At 42.4% G+C, this 16,802-nt stretch overlaps 1 protein-coding gene and 1 long non-coding RNA gene across 2 annotated transcripts; both read right to left on the bottom strand.

Moving 5' to 3' along the window:
- Positions 1 to 3: 3 nt before the first annotated feature.
- On the bottom strand, positions 4 to 1,787 carry LOC124278991. Its single transcript, XR_006899261.1, has 3 exons — positions 1,746 to 1,787; positions 980 to 1,108; positions 4 to 80 (listed from the first exon to the last, which is right to left on the bottom strand). It is a non-coding gene; the product is annotated as an uncharacterized LOC124278991 (long non-coding RNA).
- Positions 1,788 to 1,810: 23 nt separating this feature from the next.
- On the bottom strand, positions 1,811 to 15,637 carry LOC124278977. Its single transcript, XM_046714766.1, has 7 exons — positions 15,570 to 15,637; positions 9,112 to 9,602; positions 8,251 to 8,453; positions 7,715 to 7,830; positions 4,265 to 4,473; positions 2,797 to 2,848; positions 1,811 to 1,880 (listed from the first exon to the last, which is right to left on the bottom strand). Exons 1-7 carry the CDS (start codon positions 15,635 to 15,637, stop codon positions 1,811 to 1,813), a joined length of 1,209 nt encoding a protein of 402 aa, XP_046570722.1.
- Positions 15,638 to 16,802: the final 1,165 nt, after the last annotated feature.

Genomic DNA, 16,802 nt, shown 5'->3' with positions numbered 1-16,802 from the left:
CCCCGACATCGTCTTCTCGAAGTCTTCACACAACTGGTCGATGTAGTTCTTGTGTTCCTTTACCGTGGCGGGATCCACACCTGGTGGAAAGTTGAAGGGGTGTATCAGAGGTAAAGTCCGTGGGTACGCGAAAGAGAATATGCTCATAGTGGTAAGGGTATGTCACCCATGGCAATAGGTTAAAGAGTTAACAGGGGTACCGGCGTTCGAGTCAGCGATACACTTAACCCACTAGGTTACACTGGCAGTTGGAGTGACACAGATTCTTTATCACTTTGTATACAGGCTATATTTTCGGTTATAGCATCGCTAAGGCCTTGGACTATGTATAGTCCGTTTGGCTCAAAAGCGGACCGATGAATTGCAATCTAACTCGAAAACTTATAAACATAAAATACTCAATGAAATGCTGATCATAATCAAAACATCATAATCACTCTGTGAGGTTTATGCAGAATTTTTGTCCTAACAATAAAAAAGTTGTTTAACAATCTATCATTAAAATATTGGCACAGTTCACTATTTGTTACGAGGGAGGAGTGCAGAGAAAGGGACAGCCAGGTGTTCGAGAACGGATGGAGACGGCACAGCACAGGTTAATGAATAAATAACTTTGTCTGTGAACGTGCTTCTCGAACACCTGGCTGTACCTTTCTCTGCACTCCTCCCTCGTAACAAACGTAGATGATGAGCTCAGTGTCTGTGGTACCACCTATGAGCTCTTCTGAACACCCTTCAAACCAGAACTTAAATCCACACTGTCGAAAATGTCAGATCTTTCTTCAAAATATGTTCGATAGAAGTGATCAAATGTGTTACAATCATTTTATCAAAAAATAAATAAATGAGTCAGTAAATTTACTTTTCCATCAATTTGTCAATTCTTTCATTTCTATTTTTGGGGGGGTTTGTAAAACATGCGATGTCCAAATCACGATGACGACTTCATGACGTCATTATTCAAAGTCAACCCATTCACCTTTATCCGACCATTGTATTGAGTAGGTCATGTGACACTTGTCTGGTATACACATGGGTAGTTTGTTGTCTCTCAGCTCCTGCAGCAGATGACGAGCCTCCTCCATCTGTTTGTCAGACCCACGGACATCTGCATACAAAACAACTCTTCTTTCATTACCTTTTTTAAAGAAGCAACAAATTTGTTTGGTTTGTCTGTTTTATTCTTTAACGCCGCACTCAGCAATATTCCAGCTTTATGGCGGCGGTCTGTAAATAATCAAGTCTGGACCAGACAATCCAGTGATCAACAGCAAGAGCATCGATATACGCAATTGGGATGACATGTGTGAACCCAGTCAGCGAACCTGACCACCCGATCCCGTTAGTCGCATCTAAATATTACACCTGGTGGAAAGTTCTGTGAATACGGAACTCCCTCCCTCCTTACTGATGTTAACATCTGCGCTGGTACTATGCGAGTTACCGTGGTCTAGTGGGTAGTGTGTCTGTCCGAGTAACAGACCCTGGTTGTGTCATACCAAAAGATTTTAAAAGATTGTACTTGTTATCAGTAATCTAATTGCTACGTTTAACCCAGTTTCCCCATACCTCATCATATCTCACCTTGTTTTACGGGTCATTAACAGGTATACGTTAACCAGCAAGTTGTTAATAGTTGTTAATTTCGACGGAAATAGTAACCTCCTGAATAACGGATTTCCCTTTGTGTCACATGTTTCAAAATGAAATTTTCCCCCTGTATGATGTCAAAATGATGTGTTCACCTTTATATCTACACAACACTGAAGTAGGATTGTCAATCGATTTGTCGATGTCTCGGAGGCGACGATCAAACCACGCGCTTCTTCCCGCCACATTGTCGGGCGTGAACAGCGCATGTGCGATCTCTTGTTCGGTGACTGAAAAGAAAAAGAAGAGAATACTTCAAAATTTCTTAAACGGGAGAATGAACGGGCGAGATGACGCATACAGATAGTCACCTTGTACTACCGACTCCTCCCATGACCCGTTAAAGTAGGTCATAAGGGGCATATCGACCCTTAATAATCAGTTTAGCTCCGGCAGTTACGAAATGGAAAACCTTTGTTCATGTATGACATTGAGTGTCTGATATGCTTATCTGACTTAGAGTAGCTTCACTTCAATACCGATATCAACTTCAATATGCTTACCTGACCTGGAGCAGCTTGACTTCAATACCGATATCAACGTCAATATGCTTACCTGACCTAGAGCAGCTTGACTTCAATACCAATATCAACGTCAATATGCTTACCTGACCTAGAGCAGCTTGACTTCAATACCGATATCAACTTCAATATGCTTACCTGACCTAGAGCAGCTTGACTTCAATACCGATATCAACGTCAATATGCTTACCTGACCTGGAGCAGCTTGACTTCAATACCGATATCAACGTCAATTGACCTGACCTTCAATACCGATATCAACGTCAATATGCTTACCTGACCTAGAGCAGCTTGACTTCAATACCGATATCAACTTCAATATGCTTACCTGACCTGGAGCAGCTTGACTTCAATACCGATATCAACTTCAATATGCTTACCTGACCTAGAGCAGCTTGACTTCAATACCGATATCAACTTCAATATGCTTACCTGACCTGGAGCAGCTTGACTTCAATACCGATATCAACTTCAATATGCTTACCTGACCTAGAGCAGCTTGACTTCAATACCGATATCAACGACAATATGCTTACCTGACCTGGAGCAGCTTGACTTCAATACCGATATCAACTTCAATATACCTGACCAAGCTTGACTTCAATACCGATATCAATATGCTTACCTGACCTGGAGCAGCTTGACTTCAATACCGATATCAACGACAATATGCTTACCTGACCTGGAGCAGCTTGACTTCAATACCGATATCAACTTCAATATGCTTACCTTATTCTCGAAACGTTGCTTCAATACCGATATCAACTTCAATATGTTAGCTACCGATTCAACTTACCTGGAGCAATGTGTTAAGAAGCTTAAGAAGTTCGAGAACGCTTCATAGCTAGCCTGGAGCAGCTTGACTTCAATACCGATATCAACTTCAATATGCTTACCTGACCTGGAGCAGCTTGACTTCAATACCGATATCAACTTCAATATGCTTACCTGACCTAGAGCAGCTTGACTTCAATACCGATATCAACTTCAATATGCTTACCTGACCTAGAGCAGCTTGACTTCAATACCGATATCAACTTCAATATGCTTACCTGACCTAGAGCAGCTTGACTTCAATACCGATATCAACTTCAATATGCTTACCTGACCTGGAGCAGCTTGACTTCAATACCGATATCAACGACAATATGCTTACCTGACCTGGAGCAGCTTGACTTCAATACCGATATCAACGACAATATGCTTACCTTACCTAGAGCAGCTTCACTCTAATACCAATATCAACAACAATATGCTTACCTGACCTAGAGCAGCTTGACTTCAATACCGATATCAACTTCAATGTGTACATGTATATCCCTGACCGTGAGCGTTATGGCCGAAATGCTGAACACAACGTCAGTATGCATATCTAGCGTTGAGCGTCATGGGGATAAAAATAGTCAGTTTTCATATTTGCGGTCATTTAGCTTGTGATTTCAGATTTCAGAACGACTGACACGCATTCGATCGGGACAGATGCGCGCGCAAGCTCACAGAGAAGTGATACGGCGGGTTTTTTTTCCAGGAATCGGTGACTAATTGTCCAACTTATAAACAGGTTGCGAAATGAATATTTTGGATACTGAAAGATTTTTTTTCCGTTTTAAATAAATGGAAATAATGATGTCAGTTACATAGTTGCAATACCTTAATTATTTTTATACCATTAAATGCAATTGAAACACCACCTGATTGACTCGACCGTCACCTAAGACGTCGGTGGTCGTCAACCCGCTTCAATGAACTTGTTAACTTCTACTCTCGGAAGTAATAATTGATCACCACACTCCTGTTTCCAGTTTGTAACATACTCAACAAAAAAAGAAACTTCACATGTGTTATCTTATGTCCCAAACATACCCATATCAAACACAGGGCGTTGCTACTGACCAGTCATATCTGTTGGAGCATGTTCAGTACCACGTATGTCTCATGGTCAGCGAGTTCTGTGTATTCAAACCCAGGTGCAGCGGCCGGGGACTCGTGTAATTTGCGTTTCTTTGATTAAGGTTTATGATAAATCGTGGTCAGTAATCAGCCAGTATCTGCCAGAATACAACTTTGAATACAACGTTGTCAATATGACGTACCTGACATGACGTAACGGTGAGCATCACGAGCCTCCAGCGTCTCTCGGGCTGCCTCTTCCAACGCCATCTTCATCTGGTCCGACACTTCGTACCAAGTATCCTTGGCAACCTGATGCTCCCCATCTTCACACAGGAAGTCTGGTAAGAGGGAGCTGATTGGTTGAAGCACGTAGGTAGGGGGGTCGGCGTTTTCGTCTTCAAGGTACCATCTGTTGAGTACAAGTATTGACTAAAAACATCAGTATATCTATATCATAGCGTCATTAAACTACCGCTTGCTGACTGGCTGATAATAGAATCAATGGAGCTTTACCATCTTTACCAACCCAGTGTTAAATATGACAAAATGAAATGTTATAACTGCATAAGTGGTGATTAAGAAGCAGGAATTAACAAACGAGCGACGAAGAAATATTAACAAGGAATCCGAATGATCGTTCAGGTCTGACTGTTCGTGATGTCAAGAAAGAAAATAAAGATGCATATGAGAAAACAACTTGAAACAATTGCACAAATTGTTTCCCTGCGCTAACAAGAAAAATAGGTGGTAGCCTAATGGTGAAGCGTTCGCTTGTCTCGCCGAAACCCGGGTTCGATTCCCCCACTGGGTACTATGTGTGAAGCCCATTTCTGGTGTACAGTCGTGATCGTGCTGGAATATTGCTAAAAGCGGCGTAGAACCAGAACAGAACAGAACATTTTATTCGCTAAAAACCCACCACGGTGGTACATGAGAATATAATGATATACAGTTTAACATAAATATACAATCAAGACGGCGGATAATAGAATAGTTAGATAAATTATCATTATCACAATTCGTTTACAATTTCAGTGAATTTGACAAGGCATTAAAAAATTATGTTAGGTTTTTCAAATGTTTTGTTTTCTTAAATGAAAATAGCCGTTTAAGTTTAAACAGATTAGGCCATTCATAGAAATAATTGGGAATATACATCATCCGCTGTTGGAGAAGAGCTTCACTTTTAAAAAGGTAATGGAATTCGTCCCCAACAGACGGAGAATCGCAAAATTTATTTTCTCTAAGAGTGTTGTACCAGCGACCTGTTTCTATCGGTAAATTGTGATTTGATAACTTAAATCTAAGAATTGGACTATGTATAGATTTAGGAAGGAAGAGGTAGTTTTCAAAGCATGGATTGTCTTTAACATTTTGGCAAAATTCTCCTTTCGGACTAGATGCTAGTTCACATCGCCATTGTTGTAAATATTGATCTTTGAGTATTGTTTCTACTTTTGGAACCAAACATCCTGATAAACATTGGAACGGGTAATCATACATTTCTGAGAGTCCACAATTATCTAAGATCTGTTTGACAAATTTAAAACCATTTCAATTCAGGTAAAGTATTTGGAGAAGAAGACATAATGTAATTGAATAAAAGGGTCGATAATTTCGTTTTAAGAGAGTTTGTAGCTATTTTATGTCAGAATGAAAGTATTCTTTTATATATCTTAATATATAGCGGATATCTTCCTAGTTCCCCATAAAGCATGACATTGGGAGTTGAGTTTCGAAGACCACAAGCATATTTTGAAATTTTAAATGAGTTTTCTCTATTATCGATAGATATTCAAAACCCCATATTTCTCACTCATACATTAGTATTGGGACTATCATAGTATCGAAAGCCGATACCAAACAATCTAAAGGTAAATTAGAGTTGCATTTTCTACTAAACTTTTAATTGCTGTTACAAACCTTCCATTTCGATGGAGCTTGATACCAAGATAAGTATAGCTACCAGCAATTTCAATGGGCTTGTCCATTGTAAAACATAACTTATTCTTTGAGTTTTTACTGGGACCACTTCCAAAGACAACTATTTTGGTTTTAGACAGATTAACTTTCAACTTCCACTGAGTACAATAGTCATGGAAAGCATTTAGGGACAGTTGTAGATCATTTGTGGTATCACGAGGACAGCATCGTCTGCATATAAGAGGAGTATGAACCTTATCAAGCTTGTTATACTATTTTCATCTTCTTGTTGTAAGTTAATTCCCGTACAACCTTTACTATAAACAAACGATTCCACATCATTTAAAAAAAGTGAGAATAATAAAGGGGAGAGTTTTTCACCTTGTCTGACTCCTGTGTTACATGGAAAGTAAGATGAAATATGGTTATCTAACATAATGGTAGATTTTATACTATGATACATATTTTCAATGAGAGACAAAATTTTCCCACTTATACCATATTTGAATAATATATACCATAAACCAGCTCGCCATACAGTGTCAAATGCTTTCGTGTAATCAATGAAAACACAATATAGTTTTCGTTTGGAAAGTTTAAGAACCACACTCACTCACTCAGATCAAACTGTGTGATGAAAACAAAACAAAGGTCCGTAGGTGCTAAATAAATGAACAATTGTGTTGTATCAATGTGTTGTGTCAACGTTCGTTGACTGTTGCTATGACATTAAACAGAGATATGACCTTCAACCTGTTCCCCAGACGTATCTATCACTATTTGACGTTACCCTTTTTCCAATTTCTAATCAATTTCCCGTGTCTATTATCTAGTAAATAATATCCGGAAGACAGTCAACCGCAGTGACACTAACTAACCCGACATAATACCACAACATACAGATGAACGCCAGGCATGCGACTGGCGGAGGTCCAATGCGACGATAACGCAACGAGACCAGTCGGATTTTTGTGCTCTATATGTCTATGTGTTTAACATCCGCGGACAAAGACTACAATTAGGTAGAAGGCTTGATGGAGTCAGCAATAGGGTCATGGTGTGGGTCAGTGCACTAGTGGCTGGTAAATGCTGTGCCAGACAAAAAGTGGTTCTTGAATGGTGGAAATACAATGCCACCCGTATATCCACCCTATTTGGGCGTTGCCCTGAGTAACCGGATTATTTTTCACTGATTAAATTCTACTCCCATACTTGTTGAACTCCGCGCTATTCTTGGCTATATTCCAATAATATGACCGCGGTCTGTATCAAAATAATGGAATCAGGACCAACTAATCCAGTGATTGATATATGGTCAAGACCGATCCCCGCCGTCGTGATTCTGACCTTGACTGTGCGACCCAATGCTCGCCCCTAGGGAACAACATAAGTTGCTGGACACTTGCTATAACAAGACCCGTGAAGATCTGGGTTAGAACTTGTCTTCAGCAAACCATGCTTGTCCCAACAGGCGAGTAACGTTTGGTTTGGTGCTTAGCGCCGCACTCAGCAATATTCCAGCAAGCATTGGTTGCTGAAGACCAATTCTTACCCGGACCTTCACGAGATCTGGCGGTTAGACTAGGTTGATGTATGTCATCGTAATCTAATTGCATAGATCGATGCTCGTGATGCCAATCACTGGTTTGTCTGGTCCTGACCGCCGTCATGTTAAACAACAACCAAAATATAAACCATGTACTGGGTGAAAACCGTTATAGTCGTACCTGTATAAGAGATCTTTGTCCTCTGTCCTCTTCACCGCCGACATGACCAGTAGGAACTCGGGGGAGCTGATCTGGGAGGGCAGGGGTCGATACCCGTACTTGTGGGACAGGAATGTCTGTGGTAGGTGTACACATGTCAGTAACAGATAACATTAGATGGCACCATAAGCATTTCCCCTGTGGAGCTCATGCACTTTACAGGTAGGTCAAGGTCTATTCCACTTTCATGCCGAAGTCGTGTCCTTGACCTGTTTTCTTACATTAGGTTCTTTTGCCCAGGTCTAATCTAGAACACAGGTCTTGAACAATACGGTCAAGGTCAAGGATCTCTCTCTCTCTCTCTCTCTCTCTCTCTCTCTCTCTCTCTCTCTCTCTCTCTCTCTCTCTCTCTCTCTCTCTCTCTCTCTCTCTCTCTCTCTCTGTGTGTGTGTGTGTGTGTGTGTGTGTGTGTGTGTGTGTGTGTACTCGACTTCTGCCGCAAAGCACTGTGGGTCTTCGACCAACTTACATTTTCAGATGAATAATGAATAGCTCACCACAAAGCATGGTCCAGTTGACAACTTCATGCAGAGGTCAATTTCCAGTAGACAGAGTTCAGAGGTCATGTGGTCATCCGTTGCTTCATCCCTGACACCCCACCTCATGTCCACCACTTGAAACTCATACCCCAGCTGCCGGCAGCGTTCCTTCAGTCGGGGGTACACGCGTTCCATCAAGGCGTTCCGCTCGTGTTCCGTGTCTGCAACAGAGAGAGAAGGAGGGGGTTGGGGTTTACGTCCGTTCAGTTTGTTGTTTTACGCCGCACTCAGCAATATTCCAGCTACATGGTGGCTGTCTGTAAATAATCCAGTCTGGACCAGACAATCCAGTGATCAACAGCATGAACATCAATCTACGGAATTGGGATACGCGTTCGTGACCAATTCATGCTATTCCGGGATAAGCCAAATGACATTTTAGAGGTTACGAAAATAGGCGAGTGGTGACGGAGTGCGTCTACTGAAAGGGGCGAATTTTGACGAATGCTTCGTTTTGAGCCCGAAGCAGAAGCAAGTCGCTTGATATAGCCATCCAATCAGAAGCGAGATGAAATTCTGTGTTGAGTTATAATGAGTGGCTGAGTGAGTATCTTTTTACGCCGCCTTTTGCAATATTCCAGCAATATCACGGCGGGGCACACCAGGAATGAGATTCACATGGGGGGAATCGAACTCGGATGTTCAGCGAACGCTTTAACCATTAAGCTACTCCACCGCCCCGCGCTGGTTTAAAAGCAATGGATATACTGTTGGAGCTTGGGGGCGAATTGGGCAAATGTTTTTAGCAAAAGAAATGAAGATATATTAAATTACATGATCAAGTACATGATCAAGAGCTGAATCAGGTTTGACGATTACCTGTGAATGTACTGCTTGTGAAGATCCTGACTATTTTGGCGGAGAACGGACACGCAACAGACATATCACCGTGTAGAATCCTGGAAAACTGGTCCACCTTCTGTAGCTGTTTAGTGGAGATTTGTCTCCCCCTGATTGTTGGCCTCTGGCTGATAGACATAGAAGTCTTTGGCCTAGAGGGCGCTGTGCGAGGTCTGTGAGATCGGGTAGGAGGGCGCCTGTCTCCATAGGCGATAGAGGGACGTCTGCCATCGTTGCCACGGCCATGATGTCTGTTGGGTGCCTTCGGTGGAAGGAGGGTATGTTTAGGAGACGTAAGAGAGTGATTCCCTGGAGTCAGCTGACAATCTTCTCCCGAGTGTGAATTTGAGTTGTGGCGGCCATTTTGTTTCTGGTGGTCTCCATTCTGGATTGCCGTATGGTTGTTGCTATCGATGACGGTGAGCCTAGAGTTGTCATTGCCGATGTCCTGCTTGCCTGTTTTGGGTTGGCTGTGAAAATGGAGTCAAATGAAAGTATATTATGCCGTTTTGCTTGTTGTTTAACAGTACGCTTAGCAATGTTCCAGCTATATGACGGCGGTCAGTAAATGATCGAATCTGGACCAGACAATCCAGTGATTAACATCATTAGCATCGATGTAAGCACTTGGAATACAATAATACATGGTAACAAAGGTAGTTTGACTGACCACGGGATCCCCTCTTACGACAAGCATAGGTTGGTGATATTCACATACTGCATCTATGTTGGGAACCGAACTCGGGTCTTCAGCGCAACAAGCAAACGCTTTAACCACGAGGCTACCCAAACGCCCATGAGGAGGGCCTACAGACAAACATGTCAATAATAATTTCAAGTATACGACCCTTACTCATGACTCTTTACAGTCTGTCTATATACACAAATAATTCTTTACTGCACCCATTAGCGCAAGTATGAATTTGAAGATCTATATTTACACATAGAAAAGAAGCTCTTTAGGTTATTATCAGATATGACCTACATAACGTATGACTACAACCCACGTGTAGATACTGCCGGGGAAAAACACACGCTTGAGAATTTGACAAACAAAATACAAACGTTGCCCAGAAGGAATGGCTACGTGAACACTATAGCGTTAAGGTCCAACCTACAACCATCATACCCGTCAATCGGTTCCTGTTTGTGGTATCAAGCCAGCATTGATGTATGCTATCTTATGCGCGTGAGTGTACACAGTCTTTATCGAGTGAGTGAGTATGGTTTTACGCCGCTTTTAGCAATATTCCTAGTCGTCGTCTTTTTTCATTCTTCTCTTTATCATCTTGGCTTCACTCATTGTACCCGTGTGGGGAATCGAACCCGGCCTTCGGCGGGATGAGCGAATACTTTAACCACTAGGCTACCGCACCGCCCCGTCTTTATAACGATAAACACATACACGCATAGACTACTTTGGCGGTAAACATAAAGATCGCCTAATCTGACGCTACCCAGTCACCCGGTGACTTCGCATATTTGTCAACACCACCCTGCCCAAGTGGAGCTGGGGTTTCCCTACTTATATCACTCAAATCTTGGCTTTTAGTATCTGGGGACGTTCAACGTTATCTGACGGGCGGGGTAGGGTTGGAGATATATCACACGCTTTGACAGACGATGGCAATTCTCTTTGTGTATATACACACTGTATATACTTGCTATGATCCTACAAATAGGTCAGTTGGAAATATATTACAGTCGGAATCGTGACTGAAGTGTATCATTAATAGGGCTGCGCAATATAACCGGTTTACCGGTATTTACCGGTTCAGACATGAAAACGATACGTATTGCGATACGCTGATCAAAAACCGGTATTTTGACTTGCATTCGGAAAACTTCGTAACACTCGGAAATCTTCGGATATTTCCTTGTTTCATTTGTGCCAAATATTATTTACATTTCTATTTTGTCATGATTAAAGGTTGTTGTTAAAGCTTAATCAAGCATAGTTGTTTTTATTGTGTTTTGCTCTAAAAATCAAAGCTTTGGAATATTGCTAAAAGCGGCGCGATTATAAGTAGTTTTTGTTTACAAATTCTTCTTGCAATATATTGCAATACATATCGCAATATATGCTTTCGCATCGCAATATATCGCAGTATGAAAATTCTCTGCAATACCCACCCCTAATCATTAGCCCGACAATAAATAAGTATACGTGTTTTATTCTATCTAACACCGCGTGTATGGAGTAAAGAAACACAACGTTGAACATGATTATTTGAATAATTTCCTATATGACAGGGGGCGGTGGGGTAGCCTAGTGGTTAAAGCGTTCGCTCGTCACGCCGAAGACCCGGGTTCGATTCCCCACGTGGGTACAATGTGTTAAGCCCATTTCTGGTGTCCCCCGCCGTGATATTGCTGGAATATTGCTAAAAGCGGCGTAAAACTAAACTCACTCACTCACTCCTATATGCCAGTGGCTGTGGACGGTTCTCTATAGTTGAGTTCAGCACACAGTCGATTGTTGTGGTACATATGAGTTTACTTTAGTGAGTGAGTGTGATTTTACTCTGCTGTTTGCAATATTCCACGGCGGGGGACTCCAGACATTCACACATTGTACCAATGTGGGGCATCGAACCCGGCTCTTCGGCGTGACGAGCGAACGCTTTAACTACTAAGCTACCCACCGTCCAGTTCAATTTAGATAGGAAGATACGTGCATGAGTCATTCGTTGGTTTCACATTAATTTTCGACTCGCTGTGCGCATGCGTAGAGCGTGTACAAATATCCCTAGGCCATATCCGGTTTGGTCGTATTAGCGATATTGTAAACACGCTCTAAATAAATGCTGTATAAAAATTATTTACGCGTGACAACTGTTCATAGTTGAGTACATACATCAATTTGCCTATGCTTTTCAATATTTGATGTCCTATTTTGGTGGCATTGCATCAGAGATGTGTTTTTTTACTTGTGAGAAGGGGATGTGCAGGAAGGACGGTGGACGGGTGGTGGTGAGATGTGTTTATACAAGAGCTTGTTAACAAACGTTAAGCTATTTATTTAACTGATTCCGGTCCCTTCCATTCATAAATGATGGGAGATTAGTTAAATTCGACATAAAACCATATATTTGTTTTGATTTTTGCTTCCTTTAGAGTGCGTTTACACTATCGGTAAAGCTTACGACCAAACCGGATATGGCCTGAGGATATTTTTACACGCTCTGCGCATGTGTGCACAGCGAGTCTAAAATTAATGTGAAACCAACGAATTAAGTGATAACAGTTTTGCAGTGTGTTTTGTGATGTACCATAGAGCATCCGGGTGAGGTTGGTGAGACGTGATTTACGTCTCTGGACCAAGCTTTATATTGCTAATGTCACCTGACATAGATTGAGTGATGATATATGCAACAGTAATTAATGAGTGACCTAGTTGGCCACAAAGCAACTAACTGTTGCTATTACCCACCAACAGCACAGGTTCTGGATGCCAGCTGAACACTCAGTCTGAGAGCGAGTGAGTTTAGTTTTACGCCGCATTTAGCAACATTCCAGCAATATCACTGAAAAGGGCTTCACAGATTGTATCCATGTGAGAAACGAACTCGTATCTTCGGCGTGAAGCCGCACGGCTGCCTCACCACCCCTCTCAGTATGGAGTTTTTAGAGCTGATGAATTATTAAACATTATTCTCAACTGACCATAAATCAAATTATTCGTGTATTTAAATTGAATTTCAGATATAAACCAGCGGGAATTTGTCAGTTTGCCTGATTCTATATTCTGTCCTTTTGTTGTTGAGTGTTGGGATCAAAATAGAACCTTTAGTTAAAGCTTAAGTCAAACTACAACTACATGAAGTGCAGCGTGACATCAACATGCGTTCTGTTTACCCGACTGTTGTCATTTTCTAAGGCCGATGTACCGTCGAGAGGGGACTGAAATACAGAGGTCTCATATTTTCATTTAAAGTTTCACAGAACGTTTACAAAAGGGAAACGGAAATAGCGGGAAAACCCATTTGTTTTGATTGTTGTCTAACAGAGCACTCAGCAATATTCCAGCTATTATGACGGCGGTCTGCAAATGATTGAGTCTGGACCAGACAATCAAGTGATCAACATCATGAGCATCGATCAACGTAACTGGGATACGGTGCCATGTGTCGACCAAGTCAGCAAGCCACCCCGATTCTCACCCGAAGACCAATTCTAACCCGGATCTTCACGGGTTGAAAAGACCATTTATTACCAAAACCTTCTGATTCACGCATGAAACAAAAAAAGGATTACACTGAAACGCCGACACATAGAACAAAATCTCACGAAAATATAAATCAAAAGTGATCAAGTGATTAGAGCATTCGCTCGTCACGCCAAGATAAGACCCGTTTTCGATTCACTCCACAGCGTTCGCTCGTGGGTGCACATGGGTGTGTGTGAAGCCCATTTCTGGTGTCCCCCGCCGTGAAATTGCAGGAATATTGCTAAAAGCGGCGTAAAACCCAACTCACTCACTCATTCACTCAATTACTCTGAATCCCCGATATAACTGGCTTTCATTTTCATTGCTCGGTTTTCAAGAGACTTTATAAAATCGTCAGGATTTTCCTGCAATTACCACATAAACATAGAATGCCCCAAACCATTATTGTATATACTTCTACATGAATATACTTTCGGAATATTTGTTTTCGTTACTCATACGTTGCTTTTGTATGTGCCTGCCTTCACACGTACCCTGTCTGACGGGCCTTCAGTCAGCCTCAGACAGATTAATCCAGTTACTTTACGATGTCACGGTCAGGGACTAGACGATGCTTTTTATGAGGGCTATCTGGTCACACTAAAACTTGCACAGTCATTTGATCAATCATGTCCTGTGCCTATTGTCGGTCCGCCTATTGTCAGTCCGCCTATTGTCAGTCCGCCTATTGTCAGTCCGCCTATTGTCGGTCCGCCTATTGTCAGTCCGCCTATTGTCAGTCCGCCATGCAGTAACTTTGTTGTGGCCAATGGGATATTTTTCGACTAACGAGAATGGTTGTTGTTTAACGTCGCGCTTAACAATATTCCAGCTGTATGACCCCACCACTTCCGACCACATACACTATGATTAGGAAAAGTCGAGCGGTGTTTAACATTTGGTCAATGATTGATGTACTTACAGAGCATGCATAAGTGTGTGCGTTCGCGAGCGCGTGCGTGCATTCCAGGCCTGACTTCTGCCGGTTTTATAGTGATAGATCACTGAGATACTAATTCTCATATAGGGTACACCCCGAGACTAGACCCATTGTGGTACCTGGGCCCCGATCCACTAAGCGTTCGTAGCGCTACGACATCCGTAAGCCTATGATAAACTATAGAGTTACGACAGGTCGTAACGTTACGAACGCTTTGTGGATCGGGGCCCTGCTTTGTCCAGCAGGTACCCGTTCTCGTGAGCTTTGCGTCACTTCGCAGCTGTCCACAACGAGCCATGTTTGACATACAACATAAACAATGTTCAAAGCGACGATAAGCAACTTATTCAGTGACTCACATACACGGTAAACACGACGCGATATATCGTTCAAGGCTAATACGAAATGAGCGACCATTTCATTTTCAACTGGTGCATAGTTTGTTCATTAGACGTATACTTAACCTACCCTGACCGTGTACCTTGACGTGGTTTGAATGCAGGGACTATCTCAAATAGAGACTAGCGATAACCTCAGTCCCTTTTGACACAAGGGCTTTGGATGACAATAAATGACTTGAATTTGAACTGCCCGGCCAAAAAGAAAGACTGACTGACTGAGTTTGGTTTTACGCCGCTTTTAGCAATATTCCAGCAACATCACGGCCGTGGACACCAGAAATGGGCTTCACACATAGTACCCATGTGGGGATTCGAACCCGGGTCTTCCGCGTGACGAGCCAACGCTTTAACCATTAGGCTACCCCACCGCCCCCCAAAAAGAAAGAAAGAAACGTGTACACCCATGTTTGACGATGCCGACAAAGTATTTCGGAAGTGATGTATTTGATACGCTGTCATAGTTGTGTTTTGGACATTACGTTTACAGCGTTTCAAGACGTTTTGTTAACGTTTGTATTTTATTTGTCTAATTCAATTTAAAATGTTTACTTTCTTTTGTCCGTCGGTATATAACATGTGATTTGTTTGTTGTTTAACGCTGCACTCAACAATTTCCCAGCTATATCCTGGCGGTCTGTAAATAATTGAGTCTGAGCCAAACAATCCAGTGATCAACAGCATGAGCATCGATCTACGCAACTGGGATACGATAACATGTGTCAACCAAGTCAGCGAGCCTGACCACCCGATCCCGTAAGTTGCCTCTTACGGCAAGCATGGGTTGCTGAAGATCAGTTCTGATCCGGTCATATAAACATGTGAAGTGGATAGTCTACATGTGGGTGATATATGGGTTTGTATAGGTGCTGATGAATTGGTGTCGTACCTGACTCCCCGGACGGACGATGTCTGACCCCCCGGACGAGGTTTTTGGGTGCTGCCACTGGAACCCATGTTGGAGACGTGCTTCAGGTATTCCGGGTAGATATTCCAGCGTAAAATATTCCCGGTAGATATTCCTGCGTAAATATTCCGGGTTGATATTCCTGCGTAAAATATTCCGGGTTGATATTCCTATGTAGAATATTCTGGTTAGGTATTCCAGGGTATTCCGAGTAGCGTATAGACGGGTCGGATATTCTTGGGTAGTTATTCCGGGTAGATATTCCTGTGTTGGTTATTCCGGTTAGATGTTCCTGGATGCTAGGTTATCCCGGGAAAGTATTCCTGGGTAGGGTATTCTGAGTAAGTATTCCTGGATGCCTGTATCCCGGGTAGATATTCCTAGATAAGATATTCAGGGTAGGTATTCCCAGGCTGGGTACCCCGGGTACACAGGGTAGGTATTGCTGAATCAATTCGTCCTTCAGTCACTCTGTGTATATCCCGGGGCAGTCACTCAGGACAAACCAACATTCCAGGACAGATTTCCTTAATATCCGGGTATAGTCACAGCAATACTTTACCCCACATTCCTGAAATCATTGACTCAAATTTCGGAGACTCATTGCGGGAGGCTGTGATCCCACGGTCTTCCTAACAAGGTCCAGATATGCCTGCGTTATTTTCTTTTCATATAAGCCATACACTGAAGACACTTCCACGTCCACGAGGAATGGTGACTTGGACATACGGCTGATTGGCTATCACGCAAACCCTTGTCTCTCCCCACCACTTTGTCAAATACACAGTAGCTTACCGTTGCTCTGTGACTGAGCACGAACCCACCACTCAAACAGCTTGAGCGCTGCAGGCGATTTGGAACGCCCCGACCAGATCGACCGTATCATTAGTGATAAAGGTGTATAACATTGTGTTGTGGTGATATAACGGTACAACATAAGCTGGATAAGAGAGCGTTGGCTGTAATAGAAATCGGCTAAGTTCATTTCGCAGTTGAATCGACTGAATTCATATGGACTAGACATAAGTCCAGACCTGAGTAGACGGCATGGGGCTGACCGCAGTGTCACCAATTCGATTCCATTGATATATGACCGTCATCACGCTCATTGTCAAACACGAGACACAATTGAACGTTTGATATTACTCCTGAATTGTTGTCGAGATTTTGTGTCCCAATATCAGTCAAGCGAAGGAGGTTGATAGGTCAATAAGC

This window comes from Haliotis rubra, unplaced genomic scaffold, assembly GCF_003918875.1.
Source record: "Haliotis rubra isolate DU_JTF1 unplaced genomic scaffold, ASM391887v1 Scf244, whole genome shotgun sequence".
In the NCBI taxonomy this organism is placed as follows: Eukaryota; Metazoa; Mollusca; class Gastropoda; order Lepetellida; family Haliotidae; genus Haliotis; species Haliotis rubra.
Note: the sequence above shows the minus strand (reverse complement) of the source record. Positions and strands in the feature narration are given on the sequence as shown.